Consider the following 20,552-nt stretch of genomic DNA (forward strand, 5'->3'; position numbering starts at 1 on the left):
ACGATGTTTGAAATGGTCAAATCATGAGAACCCTTACAAGTGAGTTAAACGTCTGTTCTCTGAGATTATACAGTGGCAGAATGTGGAATTAAACCCAGATGCTTCGTTTAGTCTTCAGCCTGGTTGATAACAAAAGAGGGTTTGATATTTTTTCCAACCCTTACCCAATTCCTCCCCTTAATCACTGAAACATCCCTTTTGTGTAACTGTTGCCTGTTACTTTAAGCTCAGCCTAACTTCAGTTGCTGTATCCTTCATTCAATTACAACTGTTGGGAGCGTCAGCGGGACCTGCCCTTACTCTCTAATACCGAGTTATGTAATCAGATTAAAAAACCATCTGCAGCACAAACTGAAACTGCGGTATAATCATGTTCCCTGGCTCGCGCAGAACTTTGGCTTACACCGGATCTGCGTCTTCTCAAATCATTCACTGACCTCCCCGCTACTCTTCTGCTCCTTTCTGCACGCTGAGAACGCGCCGTAATGGATAGGGCCGCGTGTTTCCGCGATTAAGTCACCGCGCCCCGCGTACGGCCGGCCCCGCTGCCGCTTCGGGGCTCTCGGGGAATGTCCGCCGCGGCTCGAAAGCAAAGCGGAGCCTCGCTGGCCGGTGCGTGCGCTTTGCATGGCAGCAGGTCAAAGTTTGCCGCTTCTGTCACCGCGCTGCCGCCAGCTGAGCTGTTAAATGGCCTCACGGCAGCGTCCCTCGTGCAGTTTGGTGCAGTCTGGAAAGCAAAAATACTTTTGTCGCTGTTTGCAGCGTTGAGCTAGTCTTGTGCAGGGCAAGGTTCACCGTTACTGAGAGCGCTACAGAAACCTGAGGTGTTTTTGGTTGTCAGAGCCGCCTTTATTACCAGAGGGACCATTTAAACGCCCGCACTCGCAACTTGCCCCGCGCTGCCTTTGTCCTCGCAGACCCGTGCTGCGGAACCCCGCGTGCCGCGAGGCAGCCCTAACAAAGGCCTCCTCGCTCCGCGCTGCCCGGGCACCCAACGCGAGCCTCCGGGGGAGAGAAACCGAGCCGGGAGCAGCGCCGGGGGGCGCCGCCATCCCACACTCCTCACTCCCCGCCTTCCCGCCTCGGGCCCCCCGCGGCCTGCCACCGCCGCCCGCTTTTCAAATCCCAACGGCCGCGCGGCCGGGGAGGAGCGACCGGCAGCAGCGGGGGAAGGGAGCGCGGCCTTTTAAGAGCGGGGCCGAGCCGCCGCCGCCGCCCCAGCACGGCGGGCCCGGCCTCCCGGCGGCGGGCGGAGAGGAGGGGGAGACCCGGGGGAGAGAGGGCGGGCCGCGGCCAACGCGCTCGGCGCCTCGGCAAAATGGCCGGCCCCCGTCCCGCCGCGGGGCACGCCGGGAGTTGTAGTTTCCCCGCCCGTGGCCGCGCGGCGGGGGCTGCGGGCGGCGGGACTGCGTTTCCCGTGGCGCCCCGCGCGGCGGAGGGCGGCGCGCGGCGGCGGGCAGGTTGCTGTTGTTACATAGGAAACAGCTGAAGAGTCCCCACATGACGGAGGGGGAAGGAGGAAGTGGGGCGACCCGCGGGGCGACGCCGACGCTCCGGTAGCCGCGGGGGGCTTCGGCGACTCGGGCGGCACCGGCCGGGAAACGGCAGCGGGGGAACGGGAGCGCCCCGCCGCGGGGCTGGCGCCGGGCATGAACGGCTTCGCCCCCGAGGAGGTGACCCCGCGGGGGGCCGACCCCGCCGCCGCCGCCGCCGCCCCGCTGGGCAGCGCGGGCTCCGCCGCCGAGGTGCCGCCACCGCCGCCAGCGCCGCCGGGGCTGGCTCCAGGCTCGGCCGCCGGTGCCGGTGCCGGAGCCGGTGCCGGTGCCGCCGCGGGCTCGGCGGGTGCTGCCGGTGCCGGCGGCCCCGGGGCCGGGCAGCTGTGCTGCCTGCGGGAGGAGGGCGAGCGCTGCGGCCGCGCCGCCGGCAACGCCAGCTTCAGCAAGCGGATCCAGAAGAGCATCTCGCAGAAGAAGGTCAAGATCGAGCTGGACAAGAGCGTGAGTCACGGGCCGGCGGCACCGGGGCGAGCCCGGCCGCTCTCCCCGATCCCCAGCAGCTCGCTGCCCTCCCTAAAGTTCTGCCTTTTTTTTATTAGTAATTTTCTTTCCCATTTCTTTTTTTTTTTTTTTTTTTTTTAACTCTTTCATCCGGCGGCGTGGCAGCCTCGTCTCACCCCACTCTTTTTTTTTTTTTTTTCTTTTAATTTCCTCGTGCCGGACTTTGCCGGGGTTCCCGGCGCTGCCCCAGCCCCGTTAGTTAGCTCGGGGCTGCGGCCGCCCCGCCTCGTCCCGTCACCCGCACGGCTCCCCCCGCGCCCCGCCGCCTGGCAGCCATCGGGCGCGGCCCGGCTCGGCACGGGGCTGAGCAGCGGCCCCGGCCCCGGCCCCACGCGTGGGGAGCCCCGGCGGAGCCAGCGCGGCCCTACAGAGGGGAGCTGGGGGTAAAGCTGCGTGCTGCTTGACCTTGGCGGCGGTGGGAGCGCGGGGAGGGGGGATATGTGGGGCGAGAGACGGATTTTTGTCCTCCAAACAGCGTGAGGCGGCTTTTCCTGCTGGCTTCTCTCTCTCTCTCTCTCTCTTTTTTTTTTTTTTTTTTTCCTTGCTTGTTTGCTTCGCGATCCCCGAGCCGGAGGGCGGGCTGTACGTGTCTGTGCCGCGCTCCTCTCGCCGCGCCAGCCCATTGCAGCGCCTCGCCGCTCCCCGGCCCAGCCGGCGGCAGGGCTCTGCAGCACGGCACCTCCTGGCACCTCCTGCCCTGGCGGGGCCGGGTGGGGAAGCTCCCTGCGCCCTGCCAGCGGGCTGGCCGAGAGGATAGCACCGTGTGCGCGTTTGTTTGTGTCGGACGCCCAGGAGGTGTTTACGCGGAGGTGATTGAAAGCTGCGATGTTGCTCTTTTAGGCGAGACATCTTTATATCTGTGACTTCCACAAAAACTTAATTCAGAGCGTGAGGAATAGAAGAAAGAGGAAAGGCAGTGATGATGATGGTGACTCGCCAGTGCAAGACATCGACACTCCAGAGGTAGTCAAACAGTTGCTCTTTCTAATAGTTATGCGAAGCTTGCTCTTACCTACCGCTGAGTCTGCGCAGATCTGCTTTCCCACTCTTACAGCTTTAGTTTGGGGAGTGGGGAAAAGGCTGACTCCTGATTTGCTCCGTTAGTTGTGCAGAACAAAACGAACAAAACTTTCTAGAATGTTTTAAAGTGTGTGCTAGTTCTCTCAGACAACTGCTGCTTCCAGCTTTCTCCTTTAGTGATTTGTTTCCACAGTCCTACTGAAAGTTGTGCTTTGCTACTTATTAGCAAGACCTTTCTTTGCAGAGGTTGAAGGGAATTGCATGTAAGACTTGAGATATAAATGTTTCACTGCCCCATCCCTCTAATCCTTGCCTGTCATGCAAAATGTGTTGCAGATGGTTCTTGCAGTTACCCCGTTACCTTAGTCTAATGGAAAATTTAGTCATAGCTCTTTGTGTTTAGCCCTTGCTGGGGGAAGCGATGTTCAGGGAGCTGTACTCAAAATGAGCTGAGAAGGATGGCACTTCTGCTTGCTTTCTGCACTACAGACCAGTGAAACATCACCCATTATGAAAGCGATCCACAGCTCTCAAACCTTTTCCAATAATATAATGGGAGAGAATGTACCTAGGGCTCTCTTCTTCCTACACGTGCTCTGGATTATTTCTGCTACAGCCCGTGTGTTAATTTTGAGCAGAGCCTACCTGGTCTTCTCCAAGAGGGATTTTTAAAGCGTTCTTTCGAAATTGCTCCGTAAGTGTTAATTTAATGGCATCCTTATGGTCAGCATCTGCAGAAATCAGCAATATAGGTGATGAAACTTTGTACAAGAATCCCTGCCTGAAGGCACATGGCTCCAGTTTGAAGGCTCTGACTAAGAGGATTTTAGGGGATTGGAAGTAGTTCGATGCTGGACTGTATCTTTTGTCGGTAAACATGTTGGATCGCTTCTGTGAAAGTTCTCTTTAAACCTAATATTCTGTGTGGCTTTAGGTAGCTGTCTGGCAGAGAGGTAATTGCAGCTCTTCAGCGAGCCTGTTTTGTTTTCCCAGACAAGAATAATAAAGTATGACACAACTGATGGATATCTCTAGAACAAAAAAGCAAGTGTATTTTTAATGGTTCTACTGCAGGAAAGAAAGCTGCCAGGGTAGTACTTTTGAGGTGTTTCAGCTAGCCATTTGGACAACAGCAGTATGCACTTCCCATGTGGTTACTATACACCTTTCATGCCTGTTGGCCCTTGACCACTTATATTTTCAATTGCTATCCAGTTTACTAAGGGGGGGAAAAAAAATATTCTGAGCACCTGCAGGGCCTTCCAATTTCCACCTCGGTTATGACCATCACTAGATATTAGTGATTGTTACCGAGAGGACTAGGCTTCCACAGTATGGCTTAAGTACCAGGGGATGCCCATCCTCCTGCACATAAGGAAGCATTGCATCACATCTGGCCAGGTTACCAAGTAGGCACTAGCACTGTTGTTACCCAAAATCACAAAATACTCTATAGTTGAGAATGCTAAATGGCTTTAAAGTAGAAATGAATGCCTTAACTGATCTTTAGTGCAGGAAGTTTGGAGAACACTGCTGCAATAGCAACTGACCTAACAGAACTTCTCATTCAGCCTGTTTTGTCAGTTTACTTTCCTCCTCAGTCTTTTGATTTCACTTTCTTTTGCATTGTCCAGGAGGGTAAGCTGTTGGTGGGAGAAGTGACTGTTGATCAGAGTTTGTGGGATTTAAAACCAAGGGAGTACTGGGTTGAGGTTGTGTATTTATATCCCTAAAAGGAGCTTGTGCAATTCTCTCAACTGTCAACTCACACTGAAAAATAGTTTTGGGCAACTATGCCTGTGCACGTACCTCCTATGTTGTGCTTATGTAGCAGGGACATGTTTGGAGACCAGGAGCAGCTGTTTCCTTCTCTCACCTAAAGCCAGAGAACTTTGTACTCAATACATTTTCTTGGTTCTAATGCATGCTGTCTCATGGTACAGATGTGCTATGTCTTGCATGTAACCTGTGTAAAATCTGATGGCTGAAATCTCAATACAAAAGCATCCTTTGAGTCAGATATTATATGAAATTTGTTACTGGCCTTTGTGCAAGCATGCTCAAAACTGGGAACAAACAGGGGAAAAAAAAAAAAAGAAAATATTGAAGTACAATAGTGAGTTCCAAATATTGTCTGCTGCTAACAGGAGGAAGAGCCATGTTCACTAACAGTAAACTGCTCTTAAACTGAACTGGAGTGTTTTTCTTTCTGTTTGAAGGTGTGGGGTGGAGTTCTGTTGTTTTTGTTTTTTTTTTTTTTTTCTGTCAAAATAAGACTGTCAGCTCCAAAGATCTATGCTTTTGTATGCGTGAGATCCTAAAATGTTGAGAGGCAAGCTATTAATAAATGAAACCTTATCAGTTACATAAGATTGCTTTCTTCCCCTTCCCTCATTTTCTTCTAGGTTGATTTATATCAGTTACAAGTAAACACACTTCGAAGGTACAAAAGACACTTCAAGCTACAGACCAGACCAGGACTTAACAAAGCACAGCTTGTTGAAGTACGTATGAGTGTTTGTTCCATAATAGAGAATGCAACTTGCTATGGCATGTGTGTTTCTTCTCTATACAATATGATCCTTGCATAAAGTGCATGTGTAATCTGGATTTTATGAGAACAAAAAGGAGCAGCTTATCTAGCTTCCTTCATTGGCCACAGCTCCTGAGCCAAGTAAATCAAAAGTAAAAGTTTTTTCCAGAGGAGGGACTGTTAACTTTGAGAAGGAATGTATGCTGCTTAAAAACACAAAGTGCTGAGTTGAATGGTAAGGTGATCTGCATCTCTCTGAATATCATAGAATTGTGGATTTGTAGCCTGTGTATCAGTCACACCTTCAGCTTAAGAGTCCTGCTGATGATAGCTGGGAACTGATGTAGCAATGAAATTCTAGTAAGGCTCAAGCTTAGCTTTAAAACCCTAGTTAATATAGACATATGTTGATGTGTTGAAAGTACAGAAACGTGAAAAACAGATTTCAATTGATCATTAATTTCTATCAATTAAAAACAATTCTGTTATCGCAGAATGGAATGTCATGAAATTCTTTTTTCTCAGTAATATTTCTAAAAGTGATGAAGCAGTGACTACAGCTGTATGTATCTTTACTGTATGGGAGTGCAGTTTTAAAGGAACTCTTCCACACTGCTAAGGTGCAGATACAGACTGCTGATATAAATATGTGGAAGCACTGGTGTCTCTCTCAGGAGGGAAGTACAGCTGCCACCTTTTCAGTTTTGTGCAGTAATGCTCAGTTGTACTTCAGTGCAGGCATTTTGTTGATCTCTCTACAAAGCAGTGTGGATTAAATGTGTGAGAGATCTCAAGGCCAAGCTGTAAAAGAACAATGCTGCTGCTGCTTCTATGAGTAAGAATTTAAATCCAGTTTGCTTTTCTTGATGTACAGCTAGTTCTTGAATTAGCAGGACTGATTTGAAAAAGCACAAGTGATTTTATTTTTTTTTTTCCCCCATAGATCTGGCATTTCTAAGGGTCTGTTTTAGGTGCATCTCATGAGATATTTGCAGTAGCATGTGCTGCTTGTGCTGCTTCATGTGAATAGGCAAAGCTTCTGTCATGTGCTTTGACTGACCTACTGGTCTTTGTGAGATATAGCCACAGAACTTCCTTACTTTATAGGCCATATGATTTCCTGTAACCTATCCTAATGTACAATGGTCGTTCTGCTAGCTGTTACTTAAAACTCCATGTTAAAGGGCTCTGTCAAACTGTCTCTGACAGGGGTTTGAAAAGCTTTCTAACTTGCTAATTGTTTTAAACACTTATACCTTGTGGTAGTTCAAAGAGCAGTCCTGTTCTCCTCCCTTCCTCTTGCTAATTTTAGTCTAAAAAATTGTTCTGCAAAAAGCCAGAGAACAGACTGAGGCAGTCAGTCAATGTGAATACTTATAAAGCTGACAGTCCATTTTGATGAAGAGGGGAAAAAAAAACTTCTGGAATTACAGAAGTGATTCAAACTGTAGAAATTGGCATTTTAGTATGTATACCACAGTGAATTTTTATCCCTGATGGCTCTGTTTTGAAGAGCTGAATGTTCAATAATCAGTCTTAAATTCTTTTTTCAGGATCTTGCATTTTTCTATATGATACAGGTCCCTCTTCAGCCTGAGTAATGAGTAGTAGCCTAATTTCTGTGCTGTAGTTCTGTTGATATTCAATAGTCATTACACGTTCTATAGGATTCAAGCATTGACTACATAGATGTAATGATATTCCTATGCTTGTTGTGAGAATTGATTATTTTTTTCTGACAATTTTCTGCATGTTTTACTTTGGAAACTAGGGTACAATCTGCTGTATTTGTTTCAGAGTTCTCAGTAAAATGGTTCCTATCCTAACTTTTGTATGACTAATAAGGACTTTTGAAGGGAGGTAGAGTTTCCTCTATTAATTTTAAGCTTTTTGATCAAGCTCTTAAACATTTTTTAATGTAGTCTATTTAAATCTGAATCTTCCGTTTCTGCATATAAAAGTGGTTATTTAATTTCCTTGCATTCTTCCTTTGTAGATAATTGGCTGCCATTTTAGGACAATTCCAGTGAATGAAAAGGACACCTTAACATATTTCATCTACTCAGTGAAGAATGACAAGAACAAACCAGATCTAAAGATGGATAGTGGTGTTCACTAGATAGAAAAGGTTGGGACTGAGACTCACGCTGCAAATCAAAAGACTGAGGGTTTTTGTTGATATGCAAAAGCTTTCTTTGTAACTTTTTCCTCCCAAGAGAGTTTCTCTGTTTTATTTTTCATAACCTTGCTGATTTGTTTGAAAACCATCTCTTATGAAACAAACTTCCTCAGCAAACTATTTTAAATAAATATCACTTATACTGTTGCTCAAGTGGATGTGTCTAACTTATTTGGTGAGTTACTTGTTCTTAATAATTAAGCTTTAATTCCTTATGTAATGATTTTTTTTTTCATTTAAAATCTACCAGTAATACGTTTATGAATGTACTTCAAGTTCTCATAATGCAAAGCTGTCTTTTAAAAAAAAAAAAAAAAAAAAAAAGTGGCAGACTTAGCAATAGGCTCTTTTTCCTAGAGTAAAAGGTTTTAAATGACAGTTCCAGCTATTAGCAGGGCAGAAATTGCTGAATAACATTTTCATTTTCCTCTTTGGAAACAAGAATTGATGTGGGCTTTTCTGATTTGTTTATTCATCTTGTCATTGCTTGGATATGTGCTTCCAAGCACTCAAGCCTTCCTGCTCCGATATTAAAATGGGGAAAAAAAAATGTGGTTCTTGAATTTCAAAGCTATAAGCATGGATGAAAAGACTGCTGCAGCTTACTGTGCTGAGAAATCTTCCACTTGGGGAAAAAAATTCTTTAGCTGCTGACATTTTTTCCCATTCATCTACGTAGACTGCTGCTAAGAACTTAATTGGAGAACGGCAGACTGAGTTTATGCTGGGTTCATACAGTATCTTCTAATAGGCATGCTGTTTCTTGTTCGTTACATGCATTAACTCAGGCTGCTTAAAAACAAAAACAAAGAACACACTGAAACATAAAGTACCATGAGAAATATATTTAATTGGCTATCTTAGTAAAGTCTGTGATGTTGAAGACAGGATTATGTATGACTTCTTGGATTTCATTGTTAGTTATTGTGCTACTCGAAATGTATGGTACATGAAATATTTCTTTCTGCGTTAAACTGTGTGCATGGGTTGAAGAAAAGGCAGAAAGAGAAGCTTAAAGCAGAGGAGGACATGGCTTCAGTTTGTTCAGTTAGCATTTGCTGCAACTTCTAACCTTATCAGATGTTTAAAGGCTATTTCTTAAATAGGGAAAAATGAGAGAGTATCTCTGGTCTAAACTGATGGATGTTAATCTTGTGAGTTTTTTTGGGAAAACTACTTTCTTGGCATCACTGCAACCAAGATGCTCCATTCTGCTATTTTGACCTGTGGCACTCTGTTGCTTAACTGAATGATGATAAACCCTAAACTCAAACTGGCTGCCTTCCCAGGAGCTATAAGTGGTCTAATTTCTTTCACTCACAGTGTCTTAGATCTTTCCACATTGAAGTTCTGCAGTGATGGCCTAAGTTCAAACTGCTTAGTGGGTTAGTTATCTAGCTAGTGGTGGCTAAAGTTGGTATTTCTTGGGAGATGTTTCAGTACCCTTTTCACAGAAGTGTCTGCAAAATTGTTTACTAAATGGTCTTTGCACAGGTTGAATTTGTAGTCTTCAAAACATTATTTGGAAAAGCATCCAGAGAAACTGGCGCTAAACTGGGCACCTGAAGGATAAAGGCTTTTTCTCTCTTACAGAATGGAGGGCAGGGATGAACGTTTGCATTTAGGTCTGGCAGGACATGTAGAAGATCCTTCAGGAGGGAAGGAGAGTGGGAAGAAAGAAAAGCAATTTTCTATAGGGAATTGGTCTTAAAGTAATAGCCTAAGTGACCTTATTCATCTGCATGTGGAAAGTGGCAAAACTTTTTTTCCAGCAGATTGTGGATTTTTCCAAGTCAGTAGTGGTGGAAGGGGAAGTAACTGAAAACCACTTACTGAGTTTACAACCTAGCTGTGTATCTGCCTCAGTTCTTATTGCTCCTGCTCTAGAAAGCTGTGGATGATAGGCATATGCAACATGATTTACACAGGAACTAGGTGCCATAACCATCAGAAGCTACTTGCACTTACTACTACTAGAAGTTTATAGAGGACTTTGCACAAGAGTGGATAACATACGTTTTCTTAGCAAAACACTGACTTTGTATGTTTCAACTGTGAGTTGCCAGATTATTTTTTCCTTAATTGATGATTTGGTAAGAAGCCCAAATGACTCAGGAATAATTACACAAACCAGGCTTAAAAAGCCTAGTGAAACAAACTGTTTGTTTAACACCCAGTAGCCTAAAAATTACTTGGCAAATGGTACATGCAGATTTACTTGAAACGTTTATTATTAGCTATGTATAATCAAGACACTGCTACCCGATCCAACCCTTGTTTACTAACAGAAAAAGTCACTGATGTTTCATATGGTATGTGAAATAAGTTTGGTACTTCAATGCTAGCAGTTTTCAGTGTAATGTAAAATTATTTGGTGAACAATATACTGATTTGAGGGGGGTAAAAATAGTGACCTCAGTACTACATGCTTTTCATGTGGCTGGCTAAAGGGTTACCATTTGAAAGGCAGTAAGATAGTTTACTGCCTCTAAGCCTGGCTTGTTCAGATGGCTGCTGTTAAATTTATAAGTGAATATAAATTACTGGCTACTTTTCTCTGATACTGTAATCAGCCTCAGCAGGTATTGAGAGGTAACTGTATAGGCTAGATCACAATAACTCAAATTAAGATGATTACTTCCAATATTTCTAGTTACCTCTGTCTTCATTTACCCAACTGTTTCCTTATCCTAAAAATAAAAAGCTGGGATTTTAACTTTAATTCCCAGGTACTGTATTTCAAATGAGGCTTGATCCAAAAGCTGCTTAAGTGAGTATTTTTATGTTGCCTTAACTGACCCTGTGTCAGTCTGATTTTCTATGTCTTTCTGAATTTATATATATATATATATATGCTATCACTGCTGCTCTAGCATTCTAAGAGTTCAATGTTCATCTTAAGATTTCAGATGCAACTGAAAAATTATACATAATTATCATTTACATGTACTTTACTATGTATGAATCTTAACTTTTTTCCAGTAGAATTTTCAAAGATGAATGGTGTGAGTTTTGTTTTTATTTTTTTTCCGAGACGGCCAGGTAGAAGGTGGAAACCTATGTATGGAAGTGCTAGGTACTGAATAGTGTCAGCTTAAACCAACATTAACTGTGTAGAGGCAATAAAGCAACAGGAAGCTGCACTGCAGTAGATTCCTGCAAGAGTTCTTAACCACATGAAGGCTTAATCTTGAAACTCCTTCATAAAAACTAGTTGAGAACACTGTGCTTATTAAAAAGGTAGGCTTTTTGCTGGGATCTGCATATTAAGACTATTATGCTCTTGTACAGTCTTTCGCATGATATGTGGAGCTAATTGACAGCTACCAAATTCAAAGGGAGAACTTCTTACATATTCCAAAAAGGTAAAGAAAGGAAATTTTTCTCCATTGTAAAGAGAGGTGCTGCAATGTGCTTAGAGAGAGAGGTGTGTTTTTTTTAATTATTGTTTTTGCTTGATGTTGGTTTTATTTTTCCCATTGAAAGTGTTATGCAATTGCAGAACGATGTCTGTTGTCCTCACTGGCAGACTTGATGTTGATCACTCACTGTTGCAGGGGATCACAAAAGATACCTTTGGTCCAAAGAAAATCTCCCTGAAAGAGATTTAGATATTTTAATAATTATTAGAGCTTTACCGTGACATGCATTTCTATGTTTGTTAGTTTTTGATGAGTTGTATGTGTTACTATTGTGTATATGGGATGCCCTTCCAACTATGCAAATGCAGCTGCAGGTCTGTATGAAGATACTGTTTCTACCTCTGCTGGCCTGATTCAGAAGTGATGGCAAAAACTCTCTTGGCTGACCATTGTGCCAGGACTCTGGAATGGTATTTTAGCTTTGTAAAAATAAAATTACAAAATACATAATATTATAAAGAACTTTGGCACGTGCATGCACTCTGCTTAGTGCAATTTGCCCTGAGAACAGATCCACATATTAGGTCTTCCGTACCTTAAGATGGATGAAAGAAGACTTCCTTGTGTATTTGTATCAAAGTAAGAGGCTTTCAAAGCTCAGGTTAAGGCTGGAAACCCAAAGTGTGCTTCAGGGTGAGGGCACTGTATCTGGTTATAGGGAGAGTGAAATATGAAAAATGTACTTAAACAGTGCTCTGGGTCTAAATGTTTAAATTTCTAGCTTTAGGAGTCATTCCTGCTTGTTTCAAATCTAGTCCTCTACAGGAGTATGGACAAGTTATCTTTTATTGGACTTAAGGGACTTGAGAAACTTGTGTGGCAAGAGGAGCTCATATAAAAAGTTATTTTTGCTTGCCTATATAATGCCATCACATTACAATGTCCCTGGAGCATTAAGAAGTTGTGAAGCGTTGATGTTTTAATCTAAATTTCCTGAAGAAAAGACATTGCTGGAAAGCTGAATGGAAATAATCTCTTAATATATTTTATATCTTCAAACCAGTATGGGCTGGTGGTGTTTATTCACTAAATATTAATTTTATTGAGATGTACATTCTTTCTGTAAAACAACAACGAAAACACATTCCATGAGAATTTCTGTATTGCTTTGTCAACACTGTCAGCCAGCAGGCAAAGTGTTGGCTAAGTCTCTAAATCTTTTTCCTCCCTTGCAGGCATTTGAAAACCTATTCTCCCCCCGTTTGCCTTCCTACTTAAAACAGCTGTCTTTACAGAATTCAGCTGACATATATGCACATGCCTTGGAATAGCAACATAACTCTTTACTGGCTAACAGAAATCAAATGGCTTTGTTTATGGTCCTGAAAACATTTTCATTGCAAACTGCTGTGAATAAGGATTTGTAGTTCATGTTGATAGTTTAAACAGTTATTGGCAGAAGAGTCAAAAGCTGGGCAATTGCAATGCTAAATCCCCTCCCAATGGCACTTGCAGGTTTACAAAGTAAGCTAAGCATGTCCCAGGTGAGGCCCTGAAAAACAAGGATTGAAAACTGCCAGTGTGCTAGGTAACTGGTTATATCTTGATATAGCTTCATACCACCTCAAGTAATGTGTTTCTTTGTAATGGCAGCTTATTCCTCCAGTGGAAACTGTAAAGTGATGGAAATATAATGGATGGCTGTACAGAACTTGGCAAGTTTCTATGATCTTGAATGTAACCTTACTTTGGACAGCAGAGCAGTTCCTTGAAGTTGCAGTAACAGACAGTCTCGCAGCCCTTCCCTTCCCAAAAGTGATCCTTCAGGCTTCCATCGATTTGTCGAAGGTTCTCCATGCCCTCGTGGATGCCGTGGCAGTTGTGGTCCTTCAGAGCCCTCTTGTAACAGGAGGGACGCTGGGAAGGGGCCATGTGAGCACCCAGGAGAGTGCTCAGCAGAAGCAGAGCTGAGAGTGTTTTCATTTTTGCAAAGCTCCCCACGGCAGGAGTGCTAAAGAGAAATGAGGTACGTGACACAGGTATAGTTGTTGAACAGGTCTTTTCCCCATCTTGCTTTCTGGCTCACATTTTTCTGTCTTTCCTGTGAACTTTTGGAGGTTTGAGCCTCTGTGCTGGCAAGTGTTTTCTCCTAGGAGGTAAATAATATTGCCATGGAATTGATATTCATTACTTTCTATACAACTGTAGGAATCCTTTCTCTGGGAATTGAGGCTTCTGTTGCTGGCAATTTTGTTGTTGCTTTGGCCTCTCACCTTGAGAAAATTGCTTTGAGCTGGTCGTGTTCTCTCAGCAGTGTAAATGCACGTATCGGTGGGTACCAGTGTGGGGGACATGTTCATGGCTCTCATTGCCTTCCTGGTGATTTCAGCTGTTTGAGACAGTTGAAATGAGTAATTCGCATGAAATTAATACTATCTTTCCCCCATAGAAGTTGTGGAAAAACTGTCTGCTGAATCAGACTGCTGTCCCAGGCTGCCTGAGAAACTGAAGTGCTATATGGCCCAGGCAGCCAGAGCCCTGTAGGGCTGCCAGGTGCTGTACCCTTGGCAAGAACTGCACTGCAGGTTCTGGTGGGATGCAGCATTACCAAGAAGTTTTTTTTAATCTATCTTGGTACTGAAAACTACTTAGTTGAGTCTTGCTACAAGAGGTCATTATAGTTTAATAGACATTTATTTTTAAATGATAGGATAAACTATTCCTTGCAGAACTGTTGTTGGTGATGAGGCTTCCCATCATCTGTGTGAGGTTGCTTAAAGCCAGCTGTGCTTTTCTGGGCTGCTTTGCACAGAGTCTGTGTCACAAAGCTTTGGGTATGACCCTTGAACTTGCATTTGCTTTTCTAAGTTAGTCCTTCTTTTACTGGTATTAGGATTGAGAGGTTGGTGGGTTTGACTTTTTTTTTTTTTTTTTTTTTTTTTTTTTTTTTACTGCTTTTGCCTCGTGCTTCAATGAAAGAGACTTGCTATCTCTGGATTTTAAAATGAATTTTGCTCTGAAACCTCACCTGAAACAATGGTCAAGTCTGTGTAGCTAGCTCTCCCTGTGAGCGTTCCCAACTTTATTTGTGGTAGCATCAAAAAGATTGTTTCATCACATTGGCACTTCAGAGTTGGTGGCCCTTTGCTACAACACTATGGGCTAGTTTGGGTCTGTCTTGTGTGGCTGCAGAGCACTCTAAACTAATCCAAAACCAGGAATAAAACAACATGTGAGCAAAGACTATCAAATCTCAGGTTAAGGTGGCAGAGCTTTTATCTAGATAAGAAAAGTGTCAGGTACAGAGGTCACTAAGATAATTGAGTCCTGCTTCTGATGTTTTGTAGAATGGTTGAGGTAACACTTGAAAAACAAACAATAAGCTTTTAAACATATAAATTTACTGTATTGGTAGTATATTTTTTTTCCTGCATAGTTACATAACTACCTTAGATTTCTTGCTGACTTTCCATGATATGCTAGAGATAGTTAAGAAAATCTGGGAATTCAAATTTATTAATAAGTGGCCAAAGTATTAAGGAATATGACTAAGCTCTTGTGTATTTTTTAACTTCTGTCATTGAAACATAATTCATCCAATCTTTCTTTTTACTTTCTATGAACTTGTATGTGAACTTACGAGAAGACTCCATAAACTACTAGTAATGGAGCCTTAAGGATCTATTTTTTAATTGCCTTGGAGTGTGGTATTAAATAACGTACCGTCTTTAGTAGGTCTAGGCCTCAAAATTACTCAAAGTAAACACTGCTCTAACTTTGCTTTTTTTTTTTTTCATAATCAGGTAAAGAATCATTATAATAATGGTTTTATTTCGTGGGATTACAAACACTGCAGTTTGAGGGTTCTGCTAAGGGATATCTAATACTCAAAGAGGAAGTTTGTTTATACTATACCTTGATAAATGCCAATGTCAGGAATACAATTTAACATTTTTCTGTTCAAGTAATTGAACTTCATTATGAAAGTATTTAATGGAAGAAATGTTCCATGAAAGATAAATTCAGGAAGCAGAGGTTTCTGTGCCTGTTTTCTGTGATTGGATTATTCTATCAGTTCTTCCCCCGAGGATGAGGCATTTATAATATCTTGCTCTTGTGCACGTTTTTTGTTCTTAATAATTTGGATGAGCTTTCTCTATATGGAGTTTAGCTGGAATGCTCATTTGAGTCTGTTGCCAGCTGCTGATCTGCTCAAAATTCATAGGAACATATTCTGTCCTGAAAATGGACACATTTTCTGTAGACTGTCAAATTGCTGGATTCAGAAATCATGATCTACACTTTAGGGATACCTCAGTGCCCACTCTGGAGTATAACAAGATAGTGCTAGGGTGCATTGTTGAGATGGCTGATATGGATAGCTGCCAAAATTGGTATTAGCAGAGTCATGTGCCATTGAGTTATGGACAGACAACTTCACTAAGAGGTCAGTTATGCATCTTATTTGCTTAGCATTGCTGTTTTTCAGAAAAGTCTTTTTTTTTTTTCTTAAACATTTACTTTTATTTATTTATTTTTTTTTACAGTTAGTAACCGAAAGGAAACTTTCAGTCAAAGACCTTTCTTCAAAAGGTTATTCTTTACAGTGAGAGAATGGTACCTATTTGCAGATGAAAGATCGCCAAGGAACTGGAGTGTTTCATCAGTTCCCTGCACAGGATCAGTGATGATGAACTCCGCAGATCTTTCAGAAGCAGAATTGTTTTTCCCCTGACAAACTGCTGCAACTTCTGACTATGGTTTCACAAATGATTGAATGTTACCAATTGCTTAGTTAAATAGCAGAGCTAGGAAGTGCATATGCATTTGAAAATGCATGTCAAAGACCTTATCTGCTTTTGCATACTATAGAAACTGTCTTAAAAAAAATAAATCAAGGAAATTAGAATAAATCCAACTGCAAAAGGGACTCAAAAATCACTGCCCACAAACAGTCTTACATTTATGTAAAACCTTCTGAAAAAATAGTAATGCCAGTTATGCCTAGCCTGACCAGGTTCTCTGTCCAGATTATATCTTCTCAAATTCTATCAGAGGAGTAAAACCATCCACAAATATTTAAGATCACTTTGCATTTGCAGAAGTCCATTTTAAGAAATTATTTCTCTGATTGCTTTGACATGGTGTAAGTAAAGTTCAGAGAAGTTCAGCTGTGAAAACAAGTGCTTTGAAAAAAATTAGGATTTTGTGTTGAAGAAAACATTTTGTTTGGGACTGAGAGCTGTGAGTCAAGAATCACCACTATCCCTGCTCATTCACCCGAGAGTGTTTGAATTGTCCTGCCAAGTGATTTGGCACCATCTAGCTTATGGATCTGCAAGGAACAGAGGTAGTCACAACAAGACCAAACAGAATAACCCAGGTTTCAGCATCCATGGCTGAGAACTACAGGGTAGTATTTCATGAGAATAGAGATGCACTTTAAATGCCCCATGATATTTGTAGGAGCTCAGGTGCTAGCAATAGAGACAGTCACAGGGAACACTGAGAAATGGCACAAGGTGCATATTTCAGCACATCTAGAGATCCTTCTAGTTTGGGAAAAGATAAATATTTACAATTTTGTCTGTCAGCCATTATATATACCTTTCAGAGTTTTTACTCTTGTCTATGGCTCTCCAGTTGCCTAATTCTGAAAACAGCAGATACTCTAATCTAACTGGTACTGTCTTGGTGTGTGATCTGTTCCAATCAGTCCAGTGGCAGGTGCTGGGTTAACAAGTTGGCAATTTGTGCTTTAAAAGGTGAGGCTTTTTATTTTTTGACATAACTTATACACTGCAATCTCAACGTGTATTGAGGTCGAGAGCTAGAAGTACCTATTCAAAATAAAATGCCTTTTATCTTTTTTTCATTTGTCAGGTTTCTAACTCAGAAACACCTGTAAAGAACCAAACTTAACATTTAATATTTAGGTGTTAGTGCATTATAGTTAGGCTTATTAATGCATTTGTAAGAAATCATTACACAAGAACTTCATAACTGATATTAAGAACATTTTTCCATTAAAGAAGTCTTCAAATCTGTTTTTCTTTAACAGTTGGTGCATTGTGAGGACAGCAGCTATTCCACTGAGAATGAATTCAGTGAATTACTGCTTTGTAATTCCCATCAATACCATGATTCTTTCCAGAAATTGAGTTCTCATTAAAACCCGTTTAGTTTTCTTAAAGACAGAAATTCATTGTGAACACACCTCTCTCCACGTTCACCAACTTTGCAATAATATTAAGTACAGGCAGGCAATATAGTATGTTTAATGACTTCAGATGTTAATATATAACATCCAGCTTTGAACAGCAAGATAGGGAAAGAGTTATCTTTAGCTGGATCATATTGATGCATCTGTCTTGAATAACATCTTTTGCCTACAATGTATCTGATTTTTCCCAAATCTTCTTCATGTTCCCATATGTATTTCTAATCCTGTAGTCTGTAACTAGCACCAGAAGAACAAGTGCACAAGGATAATTTCAGGAGCACGACATACCTTTTTCTTCTGCTTCACTCTTTCACTTTCTTGGCAGCTGTGTATTTTCAGATAGACACAGAGAGCTAGAGCTAGCGGGGGTGAGAAGAGGGAGGGCTGATGGGAGATGCAGGACAAACAGCCCTTTGTCTGTCCTGACTTCTGTCTGTGAGTGACACACTCCCTTCTCCAGCGAGGGTCCAGAGGATGGGCTTCAAGAACTGCTTCATTCAGTCACTGCCAACCTAGACAAGGAAAAAAAAAGTGAACGTATCCTTTCCAGCAGGAAACTATTAGTTCATCCAGGACCTGGCAAGGTGTCTCCTCAGAGAGCAAAGTATAACATCCAGCACAGGGAGAGGGAAAACGCCCTGCAGAATACGTGCGTCCTGATGTGCAGCCAGAGCAGGCGTGGGGCTGGTGGGGGGAGCAGGGCACGGCACGGAGCTGATGTGCTGTTTGCATTGAGCAAGACCTGTGCACCTAGCCAGCAGTCTTGTGCAATTCCTGACTTCAGGAATCTGTTTTTCAAAAATGAAATAATCAAGAACTGTAATTATTTTAACTAGACTTTTTGTACAGCGTACTATGTGACATTGAATTGAGTTCAATACTGGCCAAGCATTTAATCAAGAGGTAAAGTGAATGGTATTTCAGAGGAAGTTATTTTATACTAAAAATGCAAATCAAATAATCTGGTATCGCAAAAACACAACTTGAAGTCCTTGAATGGAGCTGAAGTATTATTTATTAATGAGAAGAAGTCTCAGGGGCGAAGTCTGGGGTGTTGTCAGTGTCCTTACGTTTCTGTTGCAATTTAGGCCCTCCTTTTGTTGTGGCCATGCCGGCTCTGTTTTGTCATATGAATAGACAAGTAAGGTTACACCTTAGATGTCAACTAGTAATTTTTTACGCTTCTAGTCTGCATCATTTTTATTCTCTTGTAGCTAGAGTTTTTCTCTATTGGGCTGCTTCTAGTACAGAGGTTTGTTACAAGTACAAAACCACACCTCTGCTCAGCTGCTTCAATATACAAATTGAGGTCTTGGTGCTTGTCTTGAAAACCTCTTAAACCTGCACGTCCCTTCTGGTGGTGGTCACAGCCAGCAGGTTATTCCTTCTCTTTGCTGGAGAAGGGCAGCTGGGTCAGCAGGGAGCAGGACATATGCTTGTACCTGTACAGGACATCAGGGTGACAAAACACCTCGTGCTGGCTCTGCTTCTCTGCAGTAATTCCTTTCTGGCATGGATCTTTGCCCTGGCAGCCCGTGCTCTAAATGAGATTATCCTAATGCCTCTGTGAGGACTCGGTGTCCCAGTTCCCTGCGAGTGACTTGCTTGGGTAGCAGTCCAGCAGTTTGGTGGGCTGATAGCTCTGTTTATAAAGAGAAGTGTGCAGGGGGAGATGTTTCTTTGGGAAAGGTCCCCTTGTGGTTTTGAGAAAAGACAGTTCTAACAAAGCTAACGTTTTGCTGGCGTTTTTCCCCCCCTCTTCATAGGTTTGTGTATGATGTTTCCAGTTGTGGCATTCAGGAACAGGAGGAAACTTTCTCTCTCCTGATGCTTCTTCAGCATAGAAACTGGGAAGTAAATTGAGATTGGGAGGGAGCAAAGGTTTTAGGCAATCTGTGGGGTGAGGTGCAGCCAAAGGCTATGTTGGCTGCTGTAGGAGCAGCTCTCTGAGGTGTGAAAGGTAGGGTATGTTACAGGACAATGCATTGAAGGGTAGGGCAGTGTGTGATACTATTGGCCTGGGAGAGAGTGAAGTGAAAAGCAGTGTTACCAGATCTAAATTCTTTCTCAAGATGCATGAGCTCTGTTAGGAAATCCTGCTTTTTCACCCTTCTTGATCTGCATGCGTGTACACAATGAACATAGTAATTACTAATTATATTCGATTTGTCTAGAGAGCCTCTTTTCAGATGCCTACATTATCCCTTCTCCTGTCCATGATGTATGTCAAAGTAAGGTGCAAAACAGAACAGTTCAAAAGGGGCAGTGACAAAGTCATAGCAGTAATCCATAGGGGAGCAGTAGTTCTTAAGGGAGAAAGGCCATTGGCAGGGTGTGGAGATGGAAAAGGTAGCAATGAAATTCAGCTGCAAAAGGGTGGTTGCCTCCAGTATACAACATTACTCTAGAATAACCTTACGTAATGTGCCCTGGGAAAATAATCTTTGCTTTTTGAATTTAAGTACTCAGCATTTTATATGTGCTTTGCATTTTTAATGCAAGCCACACAGGTTTAACTTTTTTTTTTTTTTTCTGTGAGCAAAAATCAATTTGCATTTTATTGCATTCTCAATGTCAACATCCAGCTTTTTGCAGTCTGACAGTGAAGAATACCAATGTTTCTCCTTTCACATTAAATCTTCTTAAAAGTTGCCACTTAAACAATGAGTCAGCTCATTTAATACATACAGTTTATATGAGGAACCTCGGAACCTGATTTTGGTGGATGATGCGATCTAAAGCCTATACCTGAGGATTGTAAATGACTGTAGATATTGTGGGGATGCATAAAGACCTTGGAGACTTCATGCTGGTGGTAAAGACCGTGCCAGTACAACTAAGACATTAAGTGCTGTCATCATTTGCTACAGGATGACAGTAGGTAGGGTGCCTTAGAGTCAGTTTTCAATGTGATGGATTTTTAAGCAACAATAAATCTTACATGCTCATTTCACAAATACCTGTAACGCAAACATCATAACTTGCATTGTGCCTTTCGTGTCACCCTTCCCATGTCTCAGCATTTATAATGTCAATCAAATAGTATTTGCAAATGCATTTTTTGTGCTTAGACTTGGTGTAACTTTACAAAGCTTTTTCTTAGTGTGACTTCAACAAAAGATGCTTTTTGTATCCCTTGTTCTGTTGTTGCTTGTGTTCAGAAAACATCTGTGCTATT

The 20,552-nt window shown here is 42.5% G+C and overlaps 2 protein-coding genes across 2 annotated transcripts; one reads left to right on the plus strand and one right to left on the minus strand.

The window, feature by feature from the left end:
- The first annotated feature begins 1,511 nt into the window (after nt 1–1,511).
- Nucleotides 1,512–7,942, plus strand: SAP30 (Sin3A associated protein 30). The gene is made up of 4 exons (XM_084518904.1): nt 1,512–1,997; nt 2,898–3,020; nt 5,483–5,581; nt 7,607–7,942. Exons 1-4 carry the CDS (start codon nt 1,650–1,652, stop codon nt 7,727–7,729), a joined length of 693 nt encoding a protein of 230 aa, XP_084375030.1. The 5' UTR covers nt 1,512–1,649; the 3' UTR covers nt 7,730–7,942.
- Nucleotides 7,943–8,614: 672 nt separating this feature from the next.
- Nucleotides 8,615–17,849, minus strand: SCRG1 (stimulator of chondrogenesis 1). The gene is made up of 3 exons (XM_084518905.1): nt 17,663–17,849; nt 12,899–13,162; nt 8,615–11,385 (listed from the first exon to the last, which is right to left on the minus strand). Exons 2-3 carry the CDS (start codon nt 13,132–13,134, stop codon nt 11,331–11,333), a joined length of 291 nt encoding a protein of 96 aa, XP_084375031.1. The 5' UTR covers nt 13,135–13,162; nt 17,663–17,849; the 3' UTR covers nt 8,615–11,330.
- Nucleotides 17,850–20,552: the final 2,703 nt, after the last annotated feature.

Source organism: Aythya ferina (assembly GCF_964211825.1).
Source record: "Aythya ferina genome assembly, chromosome: 4".
In the NCBI taxonomy this organism is placed as follows: domain Eukaryota; kingdom Metazoa; phylum Chordata; class Aves; order Anseriformes; family Anatidae; genus Aythya; species Aythya ferina.